At 37.8% G+C, this 23853-nt stretch overlaps 1 protein-coding gene across 1 annotated transcript; it reads left to right on the top strand.

Annotated features, from left to right (window-relative positions):
• The first annotated feature begins 1162 nt into the window (after positions 1–1162).
• On the top strand, positions 1163–18709 carry dis3.L (DIS3 homolog, exosome endoribonuclease and 3'-5' exoribonuclease). The gene is given in 22 exon segments (NM_001094711.1): positions 1163–1192; positions 2551–2799; positions 3456–3613; positions 4119–4312; positions 4437–4510; positions 5221–5388; positions 5887–6048; positions 6428–6538; positions 7101–7238; positions 7624–7770; positions 8317–8433; positions 8520–8621; positions 9476–9540; positions 11543–11627; positions 12763–12890; positions 13120–13206; positions 14221–14377; positions 14982–15196; positions 15834–16002; positions 17805–17963; positions 18102–18224; positions 18376–18709. Coding segments are annotated over 21 exon segments (2862 nt in total). The 5' UTR covers positions 1163–1192; positions 2551–2580; the 3' UTR covers positions 18460–18709.
• The last annotated feature ends 5144 nt before the right edge of the window (positions 18710–23853 follow it).

Below are 23853 nucleotides of genomic sequence, written 5' to 3' on the forward strand. Positions count from 1 at the left end.
AAATCTGACATGGGGCTAGACATATTGTCAATTTCCCAGCTGCCCCAAGTCATGTGACTTGTGCTCTGATAAACTTCAATCACTCTTTACTGCTGTACTGCAAGTTGGAGTGATATCACCCCCCTCCCTTTTCTCCCCCCAGCAGCCAAACAAAAGAACAATGGGAAGGTAACCAGATAACAGCTCCCTTACACAAGATAACAGCTGCCTGGTAGATCTAAGAACAACACTCAATAGTAAAATCCCATGTCTCACTGAGACACATTCAGTTATATTGAGAAGGAAAAACAGCAGCCTGCCAGAAAGCATTTCTCTCCTTAAGTGCAGGCACAAGTCACATGACTGGGGGCAGCTGGGAAATTGACAAAATGTCTAGCCCCATGTCAGATTTCAAAATTGAATATAAAAAAATCTGTTTGCTCTTTTGAGAAATGGATTTCAGTGCAGAATTCTGCTGGAGTAGCACTATTAACTGATGTGTTTTGAAAAAAAAAACATGTTTTCCGATGACAGGATCCCTTTAAAGAAAGTAAAAATGGGATTTAATTTTTTTGCCTTTATATGCCCTTTAAATGGGAAGTATACAAAGGAAATAAGGTCAGAAGACATGATTATTTATTTAAAACACATGTACAGCTCCCCTTCTGCTCCTGCAATGCTCACCACTTCTGCTGCTTCTCAGTCTACTGCTCTTTCACAGTACAGCTGCATAGAAGCCCCCTCCTGCTCCACTGCAAGGCACAGCTTTCTTCCTCCCCTGCTCACAGCTTGCCATTTTTGCATGGAGGGTCACCTTTCCTTTGCCTGTCTTCTCCACTAGGGCTCACTTTTGCCTGGAGAGTCACATTTCCCTCCCTCTCACTGCTGCTGCTGTCGCGGGCTTTCTCTTCCTGCTTCACTGATCAGCTGGATATGAACATGAGGAAAAGTTTCAGGAGCCATAAATCACTAAGTAAGGGGTTGGATGTCGAGAAACCTAGGCCGGCAGAACGCTCCATTATTTGTGTTTCAAGCCTCGTTCTTGTGTTGACCTTTCAGGGAAGTCCGATCAACCAATCTGTGCCTGTTTTGTGCACGTGGGTTCTACGCAAGCGCAGCGGGCGCACTGTGATAGAAGCGTGGAAGGAAGAATTATTTTGGAGTGATCTGGTTCTCTGAGGTTGGAGAGCACCTACCGCAAATCAGCATTTTAGTAAGTCTCAAATTAAATCTAATTAACCTTGTTGTAGATTGGTTGCACTGCTGCTTAATAAGCTCAGGAGCTTGTACGTGTTGTATTGTGACCCAATGAGAGCTCGTGTGATGAATACAGGCTGCTACATGATGTTTGTGTCATCTGTTTGTCACAATATCTAATATCAGCTTTCTGAGTGTGGGCAAAGGGTTACGTATATTTAGAAACATGATTCTACCCACTATTCTACCCACTATGGAATGACCCTTTCCTTGCAAACTTCAGGTCCCAAACCATCTGGATAGTGTATGTTATATCTACATGCTGTTACTGTCAATTCATTCCATTTGGGCTGCTGCCAAAGACTGGAGAATATCACCAAGGGGTCTTTTTTATAGAACCTCCTTAAAGGAGTATCATTTAGGGAGTGATATTCTGAGACAAGTTGCAATTGTTATATAATATGGGGCTTTTGAGTTATTTAGCTTCTTATTCAGCAGCTCTTCAGTTTGCAGTGCCATCTATCTAGTTGCTAGGGCCCAAATTATCCTAACAACCATACATTGATTTGAATAAGAGACTGGAATATGAATAGAGGGGCCGAATAGAAGAGTAATAAAAAGTAGCAATGACAATAATTTTGTTGCCTTGTGGAACATTTGTTTTAGATAAAGTCAGTGACCCCCCATTTGAAAGGTGTAAAGCATCAGAAAAAGAAGGCATATCATTAATAAACTATAAAACAAAAGACCACTTGAAAAGTTGCTTCGAATTGGGCATTCTATAACATATGCATAGTTCATTTAAGGGTCTGGCCACACTGGTAGATTCGGGGAGTTTAGTCGCCAGGCGACAATTCTCCTCTTCTTCGTGGCGACTAATCTCCCGATCTGCCTTCCCTTGCCTTCCGCCAGCTAAAATGAAAATCGCCTGGGGGCAGGCACTCTGAGCGCTTCGTTTTCCGAAGTCACCCGTAATTGCCTCACGAGGAAACTTTGGGCGACTTCGGAAAACAAAGCGTTCAGAGTGTCTGCCCCCAGGCGATTTTTATTTTAGCCGGCGGAAGGCAGATCGGGGAGATTAGTTGCCGCGAAGAAGAGATTTGTCGCCTGGCGACTAATCTCCCCAAATCTACCCGTGTGGCCAGACCCTAAAGGTGAACTACCCTTTTAATCCTTGAAATGTGTAAACTGATTTTAGCTGAACAGTATAATTTTAATTGCCCGTACAGTTATTATTTTGTTTGTGTCTTTTATAGAACCTACCCCATTGTTTTCCTTCATGTTCTGCATCTGCTGTATAATGTTTTTGGGCTCTTATCAATAATGATTGTGTATTGATGATAAATGTAACTTTTATTAAACCTTTCTTCAAAGCCTTTGCTTGTTGTGCCTGAAAGAAACAATATGTTGAAGTCAAAAACGTTTATGAAGAAAACCCGTTCTGGAGGCATTTTAAAGATCGTCAGAGAACATTATCTGCGAGATGATATCACCTGTGGTTGCAAAGGATGTGACCAGTGCCAGCAGGAGAAACCAGTCTTGGAACGTGAGCCCATATTAGAGAGCTCACTTTGCACACCACCACACTACTTGTTGCCAGACACCAATGTACTGCTCCATCAGGTATAAGTAGCTGTGCAATTGTGTACTGACTTCTTGTAAGACTTAAAGCACAAGTTTAGCTGTCTTTGTTTTAAAAGAAACTTCATAGCTATTAAAATTCTTTTAATTTTCAGATATTTAGTTCCCTTTAAGGAACTTTTCAAGTGACATCATTCTTTTTTTTCCTATATTAATTAGCCCTCTACTTTTGCACCTGAAAACCAAAAGTTAGTTATTGCTGCTGTTTATTTCATGTTTTGCTTATCTTTCACTTCAGAACCTCCCATAGTAATCTGTCATTATCACTTTCCAACTGCCACCTGGTTACTTGAGTAATTAAGCCCTACCATCCAGATACAACCTCTGAAGACTATGAAAAGCTGTCACAAAGAAGACCCACTCTGGCAGAATCGCACTGAAAAGAAACAATATGCTGAAATTAAAATTAATTAATTGCAGATAAATATTATTTGATAGTCCCATTCATACTTACAGACTGTTTTGTTACTCTGCTAGGTTATAGTTAATCATGGTTCACCACTGACCAGTCATACAGTAATATAACTAATTTAAATGAAGTGTAGTAATAAAAAGAACAAATCAAGTGGCAAAAAAAGGAAAACCGGTTTGTTTGAATTTTTTTGCAGTGTTTTAACATTTGTTGTTTTTATTTTTAGATTGATATCCTCGAGGACCCTATCATTAAAAATCTGATTATACTGCAAACTGTTCTACAGGAAGTAAGGAGTCGCAGTGCTCCAGTTCACAAAAGAGTTAAAGATCTTTTGCACAATCCTGACAAGTGTTTCTATACCTTCACCAATGAGCATCATAGGTAAAACATCACTTCATGTCAATTAATAACTTGGGGACTTTTGCCGTAGCCAGTTTAGAGTCACTAGTTGCAGGTAAGATTCAGGCATCCCATTCACCAGACATGGATCAGTAAGGAGAAATCGCACACAGCAGTATGTGTTTATGAACCTTTGTGACTGATGCACAAAAAAGGTAATTATTTAAGTTCGCAATGGGACTGCTGATCTGTCCCTAGTGTCACTTATATTTAAAGGTCTTTAACACTTTTTTGTTTGGTGTTTTACAAGGTTTTTGTTTGTGGCAGAGCCTTGTACTGATAACATTTGTTAATGAGACGGTTTATTAATTTCCATTGTATTCAAGTCACAAAGCAAGGGAAAGCAGCAAGTAACAAGCAGGAAAAAATTACCTAATCATATCCCACTAAGTTCCTATTCATTTTGCATTATATATAAACGATTTACTTGTTATTTAGGTCTAAAGCTGCCTTTGTCAGTGACCTGTTATTTGTCTTTGATTGACAGAGAAACTTACATAGAACAGGAGCAAGGAGAAAATGCAAATGACCGCAATGATCGAGCCATTCGAACCGCAACTAAATGGTACAATAAGCACTTAAAAAAATCTCCAAGTATGGCCAATACCCAGGTGATTTTAATAACAAATGACAGACGAAACAAAGAGAAAGCAGTGGAAGAAGGAATTGTGGCATATACATGTAAGCTGAAATCTGTTCTCTATTGGGCTTAAAATCTATTTGCAGCTGTTGGCACATTAACATTGTTGTTGTTTTATCCATTTTCAATTGTCCATTTTATTTCCATATCTTCTGTTAATTTCAGGTGAAGAATACATTAAAAGCTTGACTGCCAACCCAGAACTCGTTGACCGACTTGCCTGCGTAACTGATGAACAGGTAGAATTTACATCAACCAAAAATATGTGCATTGTAACTGATTCAATGCCAAGCAAATTACCCCTTTATATGGTATACCCCTGTAAGGATTCTACATCATATCTTAGTCTTAGTTGTACTGAAACCTTTAAAGTGTATTTATAATTTATGTAATTGCATAATAAAAGTAAATTCTAAGTGGTTTTAGAGGTATTTGTAATTGCAATTGAAAGCAGTTTTTTTTTGTATCACTCTCTGGTTCTGATTATTGAAACAGTGTAATGGGAATTGGGTCTCCAATGTTTGTTAGCTTTAATCAGCTGGTTTGCAACATTGTTTCAGGAGTCAGACCAGAAGTACGCGGTTACATTCACAAATATCTTTAAAACACTTGCAATCTTTAAGCTTTAAAATCACTGAAGTTTTTAAAATTCCTGTATATTGGAAATAATTACATTTTCATTCACTACACAAAGATGGTAAATGGGTGTATGTTTTTATGTTCATGTCATAGACGTATTATGGATAATGTAATTACATTCAGTGGAACTAGCAACGTGTAGACAAATCATTAAATATATTTGCAGGCACCAGAAAAGATTTTAAATCCTGCAATAAAATATATGAATTGTAATTTAAAAAATTTCTTGAATGGGCAGTCTAGCCCCTTTTCAAGCATGAGGTTAGTTCTTGAGCTAAACAGGGCTGAATATGATCTCTTGTATTTATAGAATGAAGTAGAAAGTGGACGGATTATTTTTACGGAACATCTTCCTTTGTCAAAGTTGCAACAAGGCATAAAGTCTGGTGCATACCTACAAGGAACTTTCCGTGCAAGTAGAGACAACTACCTGGAGGCCACGGTATGGGTTCATGGGGATTCAGCAGAGAACAAAGAGGTAGGTACTAAGAAGACATTCAAATGAAAGGGCCTTTAGAGAATTGCATTTGCTATTTCTGAGAGGGATACTGAGAAAATACTATAATTTATCTGGGTACGCATAATGCTGAAAACCGACAAGGCAAGGTAAAATCTCTGTTTTACTGTGCTTTAGATTCATAAAATGATAAAAGATAAATGACATAAGATATGTTGTACTTTTGTTTTGGTTTGGAACCATTGCTTTTGTATGAAAGACCCTATTTTGCCATTTTTTGTTATATTATATAATAATTTTTATTAGCTTTGATCAGCCTTCTGCAACTTGGATATTAAAAGCAAATATTTGGTTGCTGGGTTACTGCACTGGGGTAAATCTGTTGAAAAGTAAAGCTTGTATGCAGATATTAAAATAAGAGAATCATCTTTTTGCATATGGAGGGAAACAATCTTACAGGGAGCATGCTCCTCAAACACATTAAACATGCATAACAATTGTATTTTTGTCTTACCCAAGATTATCCTACAAGGACTGAGGAATATAAACAGAGCCATGCATGAAGATATTGTAGCCGTGGAGTTGCTGGACAAAGAAGACTGGTCGTCTTTGTCATCTGTTGTACTGCAGGATGAAGGTGAAAATGATGATATTGAGTCTGTAGAAGAAAAAGAAAAAATGGTATGATCCTTACAGTTTCTTCTTTATTTTTCTAAAATCATATTCCTCTATTCATCACAAATGTTATTCTACAATCGTATTCATACATTACCATACAAGTCAGCACAGACATTTCTATTCAACCTTTGTCACTATCTAAACAAATTGAAAAGCTGTTGGCAAAGTGTGCAGAATTTATAAGTAAATTGGTTGAATGAATTCAGTTGGTGGTTTAGGGAATCATATTTTGTGCATACATTTTTATCTGATGTTTTGTGTTGTTAAATTGTATAAAACATCTTTGGTGTGTCATGTTAAACATTTGTGACTTGCAAGAAAACCATTTCTTTATATGAAGTATATTTTGTGATTTTTTTTTTTTTTTTTTTTTTTAATGCAGCTGACGAGTGCTGTAAATAGTGCAAAGAAACCTTCTGGAAAAGTAGTGGGAATCATAAAGAGGAACTGGAGACCATACTGCGGCATGTTGTCTAAATCACAGATTAAGGAGGTCAGTGGTTATAATGAAAACTGTAGCGTGTAAGCATGAATTTAAAAAACAAAAAACAAAGTTTAATTTGATACTGACGGCATGTTTTTGTGTAATGTTGATCACATGCAGTATACCACTCCTGATTGTATAATTGGGCAGCTATCGGTGCAAGTTATCAACATGAAGTCCCTGTATTTCTAGAATGATCAGTGACATGCTAAGCATGCTGAATTAGGTCATTGGTTAGAGGTTTTTTTTCCTTTCTCTTTCTCCCATTTTTATTTCATTGCTGGTATGAAGTCTTTAAAAATATATGTGTGTAAGTGTTGCACCTTAATCTGGCCATGCCCAGGCCTATAAAAGCTGTTGGCTCAGCCCCTGCAGACCAGGCAGATATCTTAACACCCTTTTTGTCAGAATGTGGCAATGGAATTCCCATGACATATAAATAATCTTTTCAGCACCAAGCTTTATAACTGCAGATCACCAGTAAATATGCTTCTCTAGCATATATATATAAAATAACTGAAATGCTTCTAGTAACAAATTAAAGATATTCATTTTAAATGTTTTATTCCAGTCTACTAGGCATTTATTCACACCTGCAGAAAGGAGAATACCACGAATCCGTATAGAGACAAGACAGTCGTCTACTTTAGAAGGACAAAGGATCATTGTTGCTGTTGATGGCTGGCCTAAGAATTCCAGATATCCTAATGTAAGGGACATCATTCTTCTTGTTTTAAACATCTCAAGATCTGCCTGTGTATAGTCTGTTTTACTGTAAATGATATAATCACTTGTGCAATATGTGTACATACATTAAATAGTCTTGCTAACTACTAATTACATTATGAATTAGTCAGTTTTGTTTGCTTGATGTCTTAATACCCTAAAACAGGGTTGAATGACGGGTCCACTGGGTCAGTCTGACCCCCCCCCCCAGGATGGATCTCATTATGCATTCAGGTTCACAGTCTGCTCAGCTCAAGGGCACTATACACATAAATGTCCTTATTACATAAAAACATATGGTACTCCATCAAAAGTTCAGTTCAGGATATCTGTAAAGCTCTGCTAAAATTTAAGAAAATGTATTATAGGGGCATTTTGTAAAGAGCTTGGGAACTGCTGGTGATAAAGCGACAGAAACTGAAGTGTTACTCCTGGAACATGATGTCCCGCACCAACCATTTTCCCAGACTGTTCTCAGTTTTCTTCCCAAGATGCCCTGGAACATCACTCCAGAGGTGAGTAATTGGGTGAATCTGAAGTGTTGATGTTGCATTTAGATACCTTACAGATACTAATTTCATCTTCATACCTGTTCTTTTTTTTTTTTACCGTAGTAAGTAAGCTAGCATAAGTAGCATTTATGCAGCCTTCTACCGGCTCTAAAATGGAAAATGCAATCAGAACTGTTATAGTTTATTTCACTTTTTCTTTTTTTTTCATAAATACTTAATGGCAGGTTATTTGCACATATAAAGTATTTATATTTGTTTATATTTGTTAAAGGGGTTGTTCGCCTTTGAGTTAACTTTCAATATGATGTAGAGAGTGATATTCTGAGATAATTTGCAATTGGTTTTCATTTTGTATTATTTGTGGTTTTTGAATTCTTTAGATTTTTATTCAACATCTCTCCAGTTTGCAATTTCAGCAATCTGGTAACTAGGGTCCACATTATTCTAGCAACCAAGCATTGATTTGAATAAGAGACTGGAATATGAATAGGAGAGTGCCTGAATAGAAAGATAAGTAATAAAAATCTAGTATGTGATTTACATTTGCAGGATATGAAGAACAGAATTGATCTGAGGCATCTTTATGTGTGCAGTGTAGACCCCCCAGGCTGCACTGATATTGATGATGCATTACATTGTCGAGAGTTAGAAAACGGCACTCTAGAGGTGAGGAACAATTTTCTGCATAAATTGCTACTACTGCTCTTCAGAATGAATCGCAGTTTAACAGTGTCTGTGTTTGTATCTTAAAGGTTGGAGTCCATATTGCAGATGTCAGTCATTTTATTAGGCCTGGAAATGCTCTGGACCAAGAAGCTGCTAACAGAGGAACAACTGTATATCTTTGTGATAAAGTAAGAATGACAGTGCTTTAAGCACTTTCCTTGTTCTTGTCCTTGTAAAAATAAATGTTATTGTATTAAAGGAGACTGTAGAGATATCCCTTAAATAGAACCCATTATCTCATCATAGGGATACAGATCTAATTAGCCTTAGTTCAAGAATATCTATGAGAAGTAATTGTTCACCCGCAACGTCACACTATTTGATATTTGAGCTGGACTTTGAGGAGGTTTTAGAAGAATAAGTAGACATTCTACCTATCATTCTGGACCCTCTAGCCACAGTTGGATCCCCTAGAAAGACAAACACAATTTGAGAACCACTGCCTTACAACCAGGGATTTGTAGTAGATGTATGTGGTTTTTACAGCACTGTGGAATATGTTGACCCTTTAATTGTTGGACTCCTCTATATTTTCATCCATAGACACTGTGATGTAACTAGTAACCAGAATGGATTTCCCAGAAATCATTTTTTAAAGATAAGGCATTCTGTACAAAAAACAGTCAAAGTGTGTCTTGCAAGAAAAAACACGTGGTATATAAATAACTTTTAGTTCAGTAACTACTGGCCAAAGAGCACATAATACACAGCATAACCTGCTGCCATCTTTGTTAGGATATGAATAATGATGCAGCAGCACTAAAGGCTACCTCTGCTGTTTTTGTCTCCACAATCTTCTACAAGCTGAGAAATGCCACTTAAATAAGTGGAAAACACACCACTTTTTAGATCATCCTGTTGAAAACTGATTTACCCTCTGATTTCATGCAGTCCATAATATTTGACAGTGAATAAAAGCAGGAGAGTATTCCTACGTCATGCTGTATATTAATTTATTTATAGCATCTTTTGTTCTCTCTAGAGAATTGACATGGTTCCTGAATTGCTGAGCTCAAATTTATGCTCTTTAAGGTCTAACGTTGACAGGTAAGTTATTAATTCTGTTTTACCTCAAGGGGCACATTTATAAACACTGGGCACATTTGCACCTGGGAGGTAACTTATAGCAAATAATCATTGGTTAGCACAATAAAAACAAAATTTCGATTGGTTTCCATAGGTAACTCCCCAGATGCAAATTTGCCCAGTGTCTTTAAATGAGCTCCATGTAATCAATTTATTAGTATTCAGGTATGTAGTTGGATTTTCATTAGAGTAATAACATGTATTTCACAGACAATATTAAGGCAAGTTCACTCTTTCAGTATATTGACTTATACTTGTGCATAGATTTGGAGATTTGTCAAGGGCTTCATTAAGGGTAACAAATGACCCCAGTTAGTGTCTAAAAAGTTACGTTCTAAAGTGACTTCAATGTCAGACTTCAGTCTGGCAATGCAGATTAGTAGCGCCCATATTAAAGGAGAAGTAAAGAGTGACCAAAGAAGTAGGCTAGACATGTTGTACATTATGTTTTGGGCTTCTGTACCAGCCCAAGACAATCACAGTCCTTTAGCAGTAAAGATCTGTGTGTCTGAAGATGCCCCAGTAGCTCCCCATCTTTTTTTCTGCTGATTCACTGCACATGCTCTGTGCTGCTGTCATTTACTGAGCTTAGGGAGCCTGACACAAAATATACAGTACACATAGAATAGAAATGTCACAATATAGACTGATTAGTAATTAATACAGATAATTACTACATTGCAGCACAGAAACCAGTGCAACTAACATCAGAATTTAATAATCAGCCCTGTAGCATCATCTTATATTACAGGCCAACAGCCTTTTTTCGTGTGATAATTTCTGACGACCCTTAAGCTTAGCTTCTCAACGGTTCAATCCCCAGTCAATGTATAAACTAATTGGTAGAATAGGGAGTCCCTGCCTAAAGTACAGTTTTTACAATCATATTCTTAATTTGGCAATGTTAAGGTCGATGGACTGATCCATTTTGCAAATGGAAAATGTGCTTTTATTTTTACATTCTTCTTTGTATTCGATGGATGCTTTGTAATATTTTTTTTTCCTGTTCCATTTATCAGCTGGTATTTGACAGTTAAGGTTGCTGACTCTTCTTTGCCTTTAAAAAGTTGTTAAGCTAAACCCTGCTGAGCTCTATGCATGTTTACATATATGTTTATGTCCTAGATACCACTTAAAATAGAAAATGAACACTCTGAATAAGTTTATACCAATTCATTTTTGGTGTTTAGTTCCCCTTTAACAGACCTGTAAAGAAAGAGAATCTTGGATGGAGGAGAGCTAACGACTGTTACTTTGTTTCAATAGTACTCATAGTAAGAATCCGTGCATAAAATAGAAAAGGACAGACATTCTGCTTTCACTGGCAATTATGTTAAAAATAACTTTAACTTGAAAATGTTTAATGGAAGATTTGGGGGTTATTTATTAAAGGCCGAATGCTAAAAACTCGAAGATAAAAATTTGTTATTTTTTTTTCCATAAAATCCGAATTTTTTGTGTTTTTTTTCGAGATTTATAATACCCCGAGGATGCAAAAAGTCTGAATCCGAAAATCTTCCATCGCTGACCTGCTGAGGCTGTATATATGCCAATGGGAGAGGTTGCTATCTTATTTTGGAAGTTTCTGTGGTCTGCGCTGGAATTAGCCCAAAAAGCCAACTATTTCAGGCTTTTCAGGCAAAAAAACATAAAATTCCAACTTTTCTGGAAAAAGCCCAAAAAAATAAGATTTTGGAAGAAACTCCAAAAAAAAATTACAATTCTTGTTTTCACTCGATTGTATTAAGTTTTTCCCTGATTGGATTAATTCGAGCATTTTTAATAAAAAGGGTTAAATCGTGGAATTTTAGTTTGGTCTGACTTTTTTTAAATAAAATATCAGAAAAATTCGGATTTTGATAAATACACCCCTTAATTTACATTTCCTTTCATTATGAAAATGTGGGTTTAATTCCCTTTTAGATAAAGACTAAAATAATACAATTGTTTTTCTGTGCTTTAGATTGGCTTTTTCCTGTATTTGGGAAATGGATGAAAATGCTAACATTTTGAAAACAAAGTTCACCAAAAGTGTCATCAACTCAAAAGTAAGTGCATGTTTTAGATTTCTGTCTCATCATGTTAGGGACATGTCATTGTGAGTGTGAGCACTTATTGCAATGATTTGTTTTTGAATCTGTTATTTTGTAAAGCTTTGAGGGAACTTTAGAACTTGCATTCTGGGGTTTCCATTGCCTTTAAAGGGGTTGTTCACCTTACAAACACTTTTTTTCAGTTCAGTTGTTTCCAGATTGTTCCCCCAGAAATAAAGACTTCTTTCAATTACTTTCAATTTTTAATTTTTTACAGTTTTTCCAAAATCTAAGTTTAAACACAAAAGTTAATAGGCTGCTCCAGCAGAATTCTGCACTGAAATCCATTTTTCAAAAGAGCAAACCGTTTTTTTTTTTTTATTCAATTTTGAAATCTGACATGGGGCTAGACATATTGTCAGTTTCCCAGCTGCCCCCAGACTTGTGCTCTGATAAACTTCAGTCACACTTTACTGCTGCGCTGCAAGTTGGAGTGATATCACCCCTCCCCCCAGCAGTCTAACAAAAGAACAATGGGAAGGTAACCAGATAACAGCTCCCTAACACAAGATAACAGCTCCCTGGTAGATCTAAGAACAACACTCAATAGTAAAAGCCAAGTCCCACTGAGACTGATTCATTTACATTAAGTAGGAGAAATAACAGCCTGCCAGAAAGTAGTTCCATCCCAAAGTGCAGGCACAAGTCACATGACCAGGGGCAGCTGGGAAACTGACAAAATGTCTAGCCCCATGTCAGATTTCAAAATTGAATATTAAAAAAAATCTGTTTGTTCTTTTGAGATTTGGATTTCAGTGCAGAGATCTGCTGGAGTAGCACTATTAACTGATGCGTTTTGAAAAAAAACATGTTTTCCCATGACAGTATCCCTTTAAAGTTTAATGTCCCTGTCTCTGGTGTTTGAGTCTGGCAGCTCAGAAATTTAGTAGCAGAATCTAAACTGTTACAATTTTGCAACATTTAGTTGATACATTTTTTAGCAGCATCCCTGGAGTATTAGTATTGTATTACTATTGTATCAATTCTAACAGCTGCCTTTAATGAAACTCAGGGATTCTGCTCAGCAGATACAAAGATAAGAAATGTAACAAATAAATGTTGGACTAGAACGTTTTCTGTTCTCTTAAAGGCTTCCCTGACGTATGCAGAAGCACAGATGAGAATTGACTCACCAACTATGAATGATGAGATCACTCAGAGTCTTCGCTTTCTAAATAAATTGGCTAAGATTTTGAAGAAACAGCGAATAAATAACGGGTGAGTATTAAGATATATATGAAACTTCTAAGATAAAGCTGTACTGGCTGTAAGAAAATTAGAAATGACTAACAAGGTACTAATGACTAACGAACAACATGTGGAGACTTTAACATTAATCCTTAGTCATGCATGATGTTACTATCTAGGTCAGTCCTGTCGCTTTAAAGATAAAAACTGTCAGAAAGTAAAAATATTTATAAATATAAATTGCTTGTATTCTCCACAGTGCTTTAACACTCTCTTCACCTGAAGTTCGATTCCACATGGACAGTGAAACCCATGATCCCATAGACCTGCAAACTAAGGAACTGAAGTAAGTTGAATTAAAGTTTGTATTACCATTAGTTCTGCTGCTTCTTTAGCATCTGTGTAATCCCTTACAAAATAGATGAAACCTATATAATTGTACTCTGTTGTATTACTGTAATAGATTGTAGATATTATTCATTTTAAACCTTAAATAAAAATGAATATATACAGATATGGGAACTGTTATGCAGACCTGGGGTTTTCCGGATAATGGATATTTCAATAATTTGGATCTTCATGCCTTAAATCTACTAGAAAATCATGTAAACATTAAATAAACCCAATAGGCTGGTTCTGCTTCCAATAAGGATTAATTATATCTTAGTTGGGATCAAGTACAAGGTACTGTTTTATTATTACAGAGAAAAAGGAAATAATTTTTAAAAAATATGGATTATTTGGATAAAATGGAGTCTATGGGAGATGGCCTTTCTGTAATTCAGAGCATTCTGGATAATGGGTTTCTGGACAGATTCCATACCTGTATTAAAGACTGACAAAGGTTAGTTCTTGGACAGTGTTTTATCACAAGGGACATACTAATGGTTCATAAATCTGCTCCTGTGTATCATTTGAATCTGTGTTACTATTGGTGTTAAGCCTCTGTTCACGGATACCTCTTATGCCAGTGCTAAAAGGGGTTGGAACCTGTTATCCAGAATGCTCAGGACGCTGAGTTTGTCGGATAAGGATTTCAGTAATTTGGATCTCCGTACCTTAAGTCTAATTAATGTTGTTTTGCCTCCAATAAGGATTAATTCCATCTTAGCTGCTTTGTTATTAGAGAGCAAAAGGAAATACTTTTTAAAATGAAGTCTATAGGAGATGGCCTTCCAGTAATTTGGAGTTTTCTGGATAACTGGTTTCTGGATAATGGATCCCATACCTGTTTATATAAACCATGATGATATTATTTGTGCTGAAGGACTGCCACTGTGCAAACACTTTATAAATAAACCTTTCTTGGGTGTAAATCCTTTTGTCTAAACATGTTCCTAACCATATTCACCATTCTTAGGGAAACCAATTCCATGGTTGAAGAGTTTATGTTGTTGGCCAATATTTCTGTGGCACAGAAGATTTTCGATGAGTTCTCAGAATATGCTCTGCTCCGCAAACACCCGTCTCCTCCTCCTGCTAACTATGATATTCTGGTGAAAGCTGCCCAATCAAAGGTATTTTTCCTACGGGTACAAACCCTTTCACTGGCTATTTTCCACCTTGCTGAGCTGCCCCCACACAAACAAACATGCACCCTGGCAGTCATTGTATGCACGAGAAATGCATTTCCATGACTTCCAGCTACAATTTACATTGTCCATTGAGCTGTAAGCTATTTATTTAAAGCTACATTTTCCAAACCTGTTGGAATGTTGTCTAGCTCAGATACTAGACAGATAATGCTCTATATCTTCACTCTTTTACATTGGAGACTGAGACTTGTAGAAGTGATATCGGGTATTTGAATCCTTAATTAAATAAGAGTACATCACTGCTGCCAAAAATAAGAGTTAAAATGTGTTTAAGCACTCCCATAGTCATTTTCTTATTTGGTTTACATAATTATAAGGATAATAGTATTATGATGTCAGAAGTATGGCTTAAGGGCCATTTTGCTGTATACAACTGAAATGTTGCTAATACATTCCTTCAACTCTATTACTGTATTACAGAATCTGCATGCAGGAGAGTAATACTATATACGTACTATTTTTCTTTCTTTTTTTACTGCCTGATTGAGGTTGACATTTGCTTTATGTATTTTATTTTGCGTTGCAGAATTTGGAGATTAAAACCGACTGTGCCAAGGCTCTAGCAGATTCTTTAGATAAAGCTGAATCACAGGAATTTCCTTACTTAAACACTCTGTTAAGAATTCTGGCTACACGATGCATGATGCAGGCAGTTTATTTCTGCTCTGGAATGGATACCGATTTCCATCATTACGGTCTCGCATCTCCTATATACACGCACTTCACTTCTCCCATCAGAAGGTATTGTGTTTATGGCAACTGTAGATTTCTCCTTTATATTTACAGCAGAGTATATCACAGAGTGTGTATGCCAAAACGTGCATATACAGGGGCCAGCGCTAGGCATATTTTGGATAGCAATATGGTGTCTTTACATATTTTTATATTCCCTTTTTCTCCTAGTCAGCTTGGGGGACACAGGGGCAGTGGGGTATAGCTGGTACCACTAGGAGGCAGGATACAACAATAAGAAAGAAACTGGCTCCTCCTCCACTGGCTATACCCCCAGCAGGCGGAGCTTAGCTTCAGTTTGAGTTGTGTCCTCAGGAGGTTAGGACGTGTTTTCTACCTGACAGGAGCAGAACACCAAGTCAGCTAAGCTGACACCATGGGGAAGGACAGGCCTTTTACACTGAGTAAAAGCCCTCATTGTCATCCCCCTACGAGGGAAACGGTCTCCGGTTTCTAGCAAAGTCAAAGCATTCATGTATAGACAGGTAGAGTGCCATTGAAATTATCTTATAAAAGCAAATAGTCTCCGCACTCCAGTTCTTGCGACGGTCTAGACTAGGTATAGATCACTGACAGATATGCCTAAAATACAAGGGTTAAATCCTCTATGCGTAGGAAATTATACATTGTATATTTTTGTCCTTAGGTATGCAGATGTTATAGTACACAGACTTCTTGCTGTAGCCGTGGGAGCAGACTGCACCTACCCAGATCTTACAGACAAACACAAAATAGCAGATATCTGCAAAAATATCAACTTCCGGCATAAAATGGCTCAGTATTCACAAAGGGCATCTGTTGCTTTTCACACTCAGGTGGGTGATGTGTCTGCAAAATGTAGACTCTGGTGGTACCAAACCTTAATAAAGTCACAAAAGAAGTTATTTATTTTTAAAAGGTAAATATGAATTGAAAACAAGAGAATTGTGTGGTAGTGCTACAATAAACACCATTGCGGTTTTCTGTTATAAGCAGCTTATTGCTAAATGCTTAACTGTGACGTTCATCGCTCTATCCCTGAGATCCCTCATTAGCAAATGGGACGCTAGTGGGGCATAGAAAAGAACCACACTGGCACACGAGACTTGTGTCTGCAGGGTAAGCCCTTGCCAAAGGTCTCGCACAAGTCTCCTGTCTGTCTCTGGTGTTTGAGTTTGGCAGCTCAGTACGGTTCTAATTTTGCAACATTTAGTTGATACATTTCTCAGCAGCATCTCTGGAGTATTAGCAACTATTTTATCAATTCTAACAGCTGCTAACTTAGGGATTTTGCTCAGCAGGGACAAAGATAAGAAATGTATCAACTAAATGTATCAGTTTAGAACAGTTTACAGGGTCGGCTACCCCCCCCCCCCCAGAATTGCTTCAGAAGGTGAAAAATTACACTTTAATATTAGCAAAACAGTCACACATAGAAAATAGAAAGTCATTGGAAAAAGTCTTTATTTCTGGTGATTTATCTGAAAACAACTAGATGTTTGAAGCTATACTGCATCAGTTAATATTGCTGCTCCAACAGAATTCTGCACTGAAATCTATTTCTCAAAAGAGCAAACAGATTTTTTATATGTAATTTTGAAATCTGATATGGGGCTAGACATATTGTCAGATTCCTAGCTGCCCCCAGTCATGTGACTTGTGCTCTGATAAACTTCAGTCACTCTTTACTGCTGTATTGGAAGTTGGAGTGATATCGCCCCCCTCCCTTTTCCCCCCCAGAAGCCTAACAGAACAATGGGAAGGTAACCAGATAGCAGCTCCCTAACACAAGATAACAGCTGCCTGGCAGATCTAAGAACAGCACTCAATAGTAAAAATCCAGGTCCCACTGCGACACATTCAGTTACATTGAGTAGGAGAATTAACAGTCTGTGAGAAAGCAGTTCCATCCTAAAGTGCTGGCTCTTTCTGAAAGCACATGACCAGGCAAAATGACCTGAGATGGCTGCCTACACACCAATATTACAACTAAAAAAAAATACACTTGTTGGTTCAGGAATTACATTTTATATTGTAGAGTGAAGTATTTGCAATGTAAACCGTGTAATTTAGAAATAAAAACGACATCATAAAAATCATGAGAGAATCCCTTTAAAGGAAAACTATACCCCCCAAACAATGTAGGTCTCTATTAAAAGATACTGAGTAAAACAGCTCATGTGTAAAACCCTGCTTTCATGTAAATGAACCATTATCATAATAATATACTTTTTTAGTAGTATGTGCCATTGGGTAATCATAAATAGAAAATTGCCATTTTAAAAAATAAGGGCCACCCCCTGAGATCGTAAGATTCACTGTGCACACATAAAACCACATGTAAGGTCACATGAGCCAATTAACAGACAGAGTTCTGTCTTTTGCTTCCTCACTTCTTCCTGTTACAGTTAGTGTTGTAGTATTTCTGGTCAGGTGATCTCTGAGGCAGCACAGATAGAGTCACGAAATGGTGGTTCAAGGCAAGAGATGTAAAAGGGCAATATTTATGTAAATATATATTCCAGTTTGGTAAAATTCTTTAATATGTCATTCAATTTGATATAAACTATCTGTTGCTTAAGTATTTATTTTGAGGGTATAGTTTTCCTTTAACATCTCCATATTTTGCTTTCGACAGTTGTTCTTCAAAAACAAAGGAATGGTAAATGAAGAGGGCTTTATTCTCTTTGTGCGAAAAAATGCAATTGTGGTTCTAATTCCCAAATTTGGCTTGGAAGGAACCGTCTTCTTTGAAGAAAAGAACAAGAAAAAAGTGAATATAGTTTACAATGATGAGGTGAGGTCCAGATAATTTCATGTTCTCTGCCTGTAGCTTATTGATTCAAATGGGCGAGGGATAGTACCATATGGCTTCTTATCTGATATACGCAAATAATGTGAAATATTAATATCATTTTGTACATTTTTCTTTAAGGTGCCCTTTTTGAAAGTAGAAAATACAACTTTTCACATGTTTGATAAAGTAAAAGTAAAAATCTCATTGGATGCGTCCAACATCCAGCATCAGAAGATCCGCATGGCTCTCGCTGAACCCGAGGTCAGTCACATTTAATTGCTCTATAATAATCATATGAATTAAAATAGGTCTTCTGTGCTCCTCTGCAAACAGCTACAACCAGGAAGTGCTACACGAGGTTAGAATCCTTTATAGTCAGTAACAATTTGGCTTCATTTTTTTTTTTTTGCAGATCCCTGGAGTCACATCACATGAGGATAATGTAAGAAACACAAATGGGGAACCAGTACCCAAGAAGAGTAAATCGGAAGACTAGTCTGTTAGCAGATTCTCCTTTTTTTTTTTAGTTTTCACCAATCTTTTAAAATGTTTTATATTTGCATTTTACAGCATAATGGGTATGACGTATAACTATAGAAAAGTGCTAATATTGTCTTGAGGATTTTTCTTTTAGTCTTATCTGATCCAGCAAGTTGTCATAGAAGTATTATGTGAATCAGTGCAAATTTTGTATTGTGGGAATGATGCAATTTGTTACCATAGTAAAAATCCTTTAGACAAAAAAACAAAAAACTTGTCCATTCATTGTTTCAGAACATAATAGCCTGAGCGTATAGCCTTTAAATACAGTTCACTGTAGCCAATTCTGGAGTTGAACTTCATGGACTTTTTTTTCTCCAAGCCAAATGAACTATGTATAAGGTATTATAGATTAACATTATACATACATTAACAGACATTGCAACCAGATGGTGGGGGATATACAGTTTTTAGGGTATCCAGAGCCTCTCTTGTTATTTCAAAATGGCTGATGTTTATGGGGAAACATAGTGCCTAAGGCTAGGGCCAGACAACGTGGATCACAGGATGAGAATCCGCTCCTTCTCTGCTGCTCTGTGCCTACACCCATAATACATTGCCTCGGCATGGGTGCAGACAGATGCGGCAGATTTTGGTGCTGAAATTGACATGTTTGCGCCTGTGAGCTGAAGCAGTGCATTTGAGTGCAGGCACATTGAGAGCAGAGGAGCGGATTTTTTGCATCGTCTGGCCTTAGCCTAACAGTGAAGTGTCTTTGTCTTTGTATATACTATGCTCTGGGTGCTGACATCACATCAGTTGAAATGCAGTATACTGGTTGTACTGTTTAATCACTTGTACAGCTACAAATCCCATGCTGCAAAGTCTTTATTCACACTTGGGGCAGCAGATGTAGGTATAAGTGCCAGTTAGATTTTACTGGTGACACTGTTCCTTAAAAGACTGTTAAGCTCCCCATAGACGCAAAGATTTCTCTTGCCGAATGACAGATTTTAGGGAAGCCCGACCAATCCTTCGAAATTATCGTGCGGTTAGTGGGATTCGAACGATCGTACATCTTAAGATTTTTTTGGCCGACATCTGTAAGGAAATTGATCGGCCAGGTCAAAAAATCTTTGTCAGTCCCAGTGCAATGTATCTATGTTTGCAGGCAGCTCCCCTTTGTTTTCCTGGCAAATTGGTCTTTTTAGTTGATGGAAAATTCGTACGATCGTTCCGAAAAGATCGTGGTCTCACGATCAGGATCTGATCTTTTAAAAATCTCATCTATGGCCAGCTTTAGTCTCATATATTAGTAAGGCTAAAAGGCACTTTAGATTGGGCTCTCACATGAGCACAGCAGTGACGGCTATAACAGTCCTTGTTGCACTTGTAGTCATTTGTTGCTGGTATATGCATAAAGACTAATAATGCAACGAATGGTATTTCTTTAGCAGATGTTGGTAAAACAACAATGGAGAATGCTGAAAGCTTATAATGCTTGAAAGTGGACCTGTCATCCAGACAAAAGGCTGTATAATAAGTCCTTTTCAAATTAAACATAAAAAACAATTTCTATTTTTCATTAAAGCATTCATAGCTGTTGTACACTCGTTTAAATATCTCTGCTGTCAATTGAATATTGCCTGCCCCTCCTCTATGCCTTAGGCATAGAGGAGGGGCAGACAATTACTTTCACTTGCCATTCAGCGCTTCCTAGATGTCACAGCTCTTCTCACATTCCCCCGTTCTCTTTACTATTTAATTGTGTAGCCAGGACATGGGGATGGACATGAACTCCCCCATTCTGGTGCAAGATTCTGAGATGATACAAGGCTTGCCTTTATAACCGTGTCCACAAAATGGCTCCTGCCTGCTTGCTATAATTATGAGCTCCCAGACTGAAGGAAACAAGATTCAAATAATTTATACAGTGTAATTAAAGTTAATTTTGCTGATAAACATGATAAAATAGGATTTGAATTTTTTTTTTGGGTGACAGGGTCCCCATTAAAGTGCAGCTTAAATATTGGTTACAAAATTATCGGGACAATATTGGTAATTTGCTATATTGTAAATGGTTTTCTGAAGTCATGTATCTACTGTAGCCCTGTAAGGAATTATGAATTGAAGAAAGTTATAGTAATGTAAATAGTTCGGAGGGCATTTCCTCATGACCTTACCCAAAACAGCTGCACCTTGTATCAATGAGGTAAAATCCATTCCTGCAATATAACCAGTGCCTAAAAGAAAAACCTCCTTAACATAGCATGCTGCATGGGGAAAATCATTGCGATACCTCCATGTATTACCGTATATACTCGAGTATCAGCCGAGTTTTTCAGCACCCAAAATGTGCTGAAAAATCTACCTCGGCTTATACTTGAGTCAGTATAAAAAAAAATCCTCTGGTGGATGATATACCGGTATTAAGAAGACAGCTGCCTTACCGGTAAATTTGCAGAGAACTACCGGTATTAGGTACTTTGAATCTCAGCGAGAGGGGAGGAGGCGCCGCCATGAGTGATGCATGCTCGGAAAGAAAGCAACATGGGGGAGCAGCTTGGGGCTCAGCATGCACTTCCATGATCCCATAGAGTGTGAAAGTCTGAGGTAACCACTCTCCCTTCCGTCCGTCCCTCCCTCCGCCCGCGTCACCACCAACACTGCCGCCACATCCCGGGGAAGATGTGAGGGGCTGGCAGTAGGCGAGAAAGCAAGGAAATTGCAGGCTCCCAGTATCGGGGAGGATGGACGGAAACTACCTGACCCCCACCTTTACTGACCCGCTGGCTCCTGTGTTCCCTGCGGCCTGGGCCTACGAACGGAGTGCCGCCGCGATCAAACCTAGGTATGAGCGGGCGTACAGCAAAGTCCTACGACTGGGGCCTTTTCTTGCTAAACAAGCTCACAGTACAGGGAGCGGCTTAAAGGAGTGCGGCGGTAGCAACAACCAGTACAGGCCGTGGATCCTCACTTGCAGGCCCGAGCAACCCTCCAGGCGTTCCCTGTCACCCGACCCGGGCGTGTGTGACCCTCCAGTTATTGTTGCACTTGTACCTGCTTCCCTGTGTTGTGCAGAAATGAGATTCAGAGGCTAGTGTTAAAAGAAATCCGTTTATGTACCGTACATAAATACTGTGCAAATCACATGTACTACATTCAAGGTGCTTGGCCCTTCTGGATCCAATATATTTATGTTGCAGCTACAATAATTTGCATGGAGTATATTAGCAGAGTTTCATAAAAACCTTGATTTGTTTATTTTGGTTTACGGTAATTGATGTCAAGCTCAGGGCAAAGGCACTACATCCACTGCTTTCTGCCTCCTCTGTGCCTTGCCATTATTGTGTGGGGAGTGTGAGTGTATATACATATGTGTGTGTCTGTGTATGATGGTGTGGGTAGAGAGTGTGTCTGTGTATATAGTATATGTGTGGGGAGATTGTGTGTATAGTACGGTGTGTGTGTGTGTGATTAGGCTTATACTTGAGTCAATAAGTTTTCCCAGGTTTTTTTGGTAAAATTAGGTACCTCGGCTTATACTCGAGTATATACGGTAGCTTTTTCTCCCTAGTTTTCTGAAACCATTCTTGTAACTATCTCCTTAATTTTTTACCAATGTGTTCAAAGAGTGCTGGGGCTTCCCTCTTCTACCACACATACAATCTTAGAGATGCAGACACCAGAAATTAAACCCTTTTTTTTTTTTAAAAAAAAAAGGTTGAGTTTGTGAGATTTTTTCTAAACAACTCAAATGTTAGTTTCTTTATGAAAAAACTCAAATGTAAAAAAAACTTGATTTAATGCAATGGGGGGAAAAACTCAAATATCTCAAATTTATAGGCTTATTGCTGTTTCCATATGACGGATTCCATACTTGTATCACTTTATCACCATTCCAACAACTGTAGATTAACCTTTCTAATAGCTAGTAATGAACGGGAAAAAGTTTTGTTTTGCGCAACGACTGCATTACTTCATTTTATCCTTCCCCTTTACTTCCAACCAAAGGGATCTGAGCCATCCCACTGCCTATATAAGGACATACACATAAGTGTATTGTTTATTCATTTTAATGTAGGATACAAAGTACCTAGATATATGTTGGTGGTCGGATTTATTATTAGTTGCTATAGTGCAGTAGTAGAAACCATTACCAGGCGACCAGAGGTAATGTCAAAAATTCCAGAAATTGGCAACACGGGAGCTGTTTTTTTTTTTTTATAAAAAAAGCAGTTGTAGCCTAGTGGATAGGAGGTTCTCTAACAATGTAGCGCATGTGTTTAGCAGTACACGGAGTGAAAAATGCATGTGATTTTGCCCTCCTAAAGCAGAAACAAGGTGCCACGAAAAAAAAATATCTATAGGCTCTAATGTAGTTTGCAACAGAAATGATCCAGGTTTCGCAAATTTTTCAACAAAGAGAAACAGAACAGATTAGCTCATTGCTACTAATAGCTGAACCCCCTGTTACTACAATCTGTATTGCTTTTCTAATATCACCTTGTACTAGTGCCACTGCCCATGGGGTCCTCAGAGTCAACATGCGCCATTCATTCCAAAACCCAGCTGTCCTCTCCAACCTTTTCACTCATAGTTCAGAGAACTAACTCCAACTCCACCCCTCTGTGCTTGCTCAGTAGTTTGAGTACTGCAACATATTACCTTAGTGCTAATTACTTTAAATAGCTTGGTGTGCAACAACATTATTTCTGACCCACTGAAATATCATTTTATCAATTGAGTCCTGGAAGAGTTGTATAGTAATATTTGGCCAATACATTAAAGTGGAGGCTTTACAATTCATGCAAACACTAGCGGAAACCATCTTAACTTCTGTTAAGTGGGTGTTGGTTTTATAGTTTTCTTATTAGGCTGAACAGAAGAACAGTAGAGACCAGTGAATTCAGAAACACAATTTACATGTCTACATTAGTTAATTCGTTTTAGCCAATGGTACAGACTCGCACCTATGTTTAATAATCCAATGAAAACTGTTCACAATAAAGCTGGCCATAGACGCAAAGATCCAATAAAACAAATCCTCGATTCGTATGATTTTCAGACCGTGTGTGGAGTCCCAACATTTTTCGTCCGGCGGAGATCGGTCGTTTGGTCGATCGGACAGGTTAAAAGATTTCTGTCAGCTGCGGGTAATATCTCTGCATGTATTGTCGATAGTACGATTTTCAGTAGGAGACTGTCACTAGCTTTTGTCTGACATAACTTTCGTACGATTACTCTCAGGGGCAGAACATCGGCTGATCTGTTCTTTTCTACTTTATTTGATCTGAGTGGTTAATGGCAGGTCGGGAGATGGGGAAGTCCGATCGTTCGAGGATTTTAGTTCCAGCTTTAGTATCATCATGAAGAGTACTGGAGATTACTTTACTATCCTAACATTGTA

This window comes from Xenopus laevis, chromosome 2L, assembly GCF_017654675.1.
Source record: "Xenopus laevis strain J_2021 chromosome 2L, Xenopus_laevis_v10.1, whole genome shotgun sequence".
NCBI classification, from domain to species: domain Eukaryota; kingdom Metazoa; phylum Chordata; class Amphibia; order Anura; family Pipidae; genus Xenopus; species Xenopus laevis.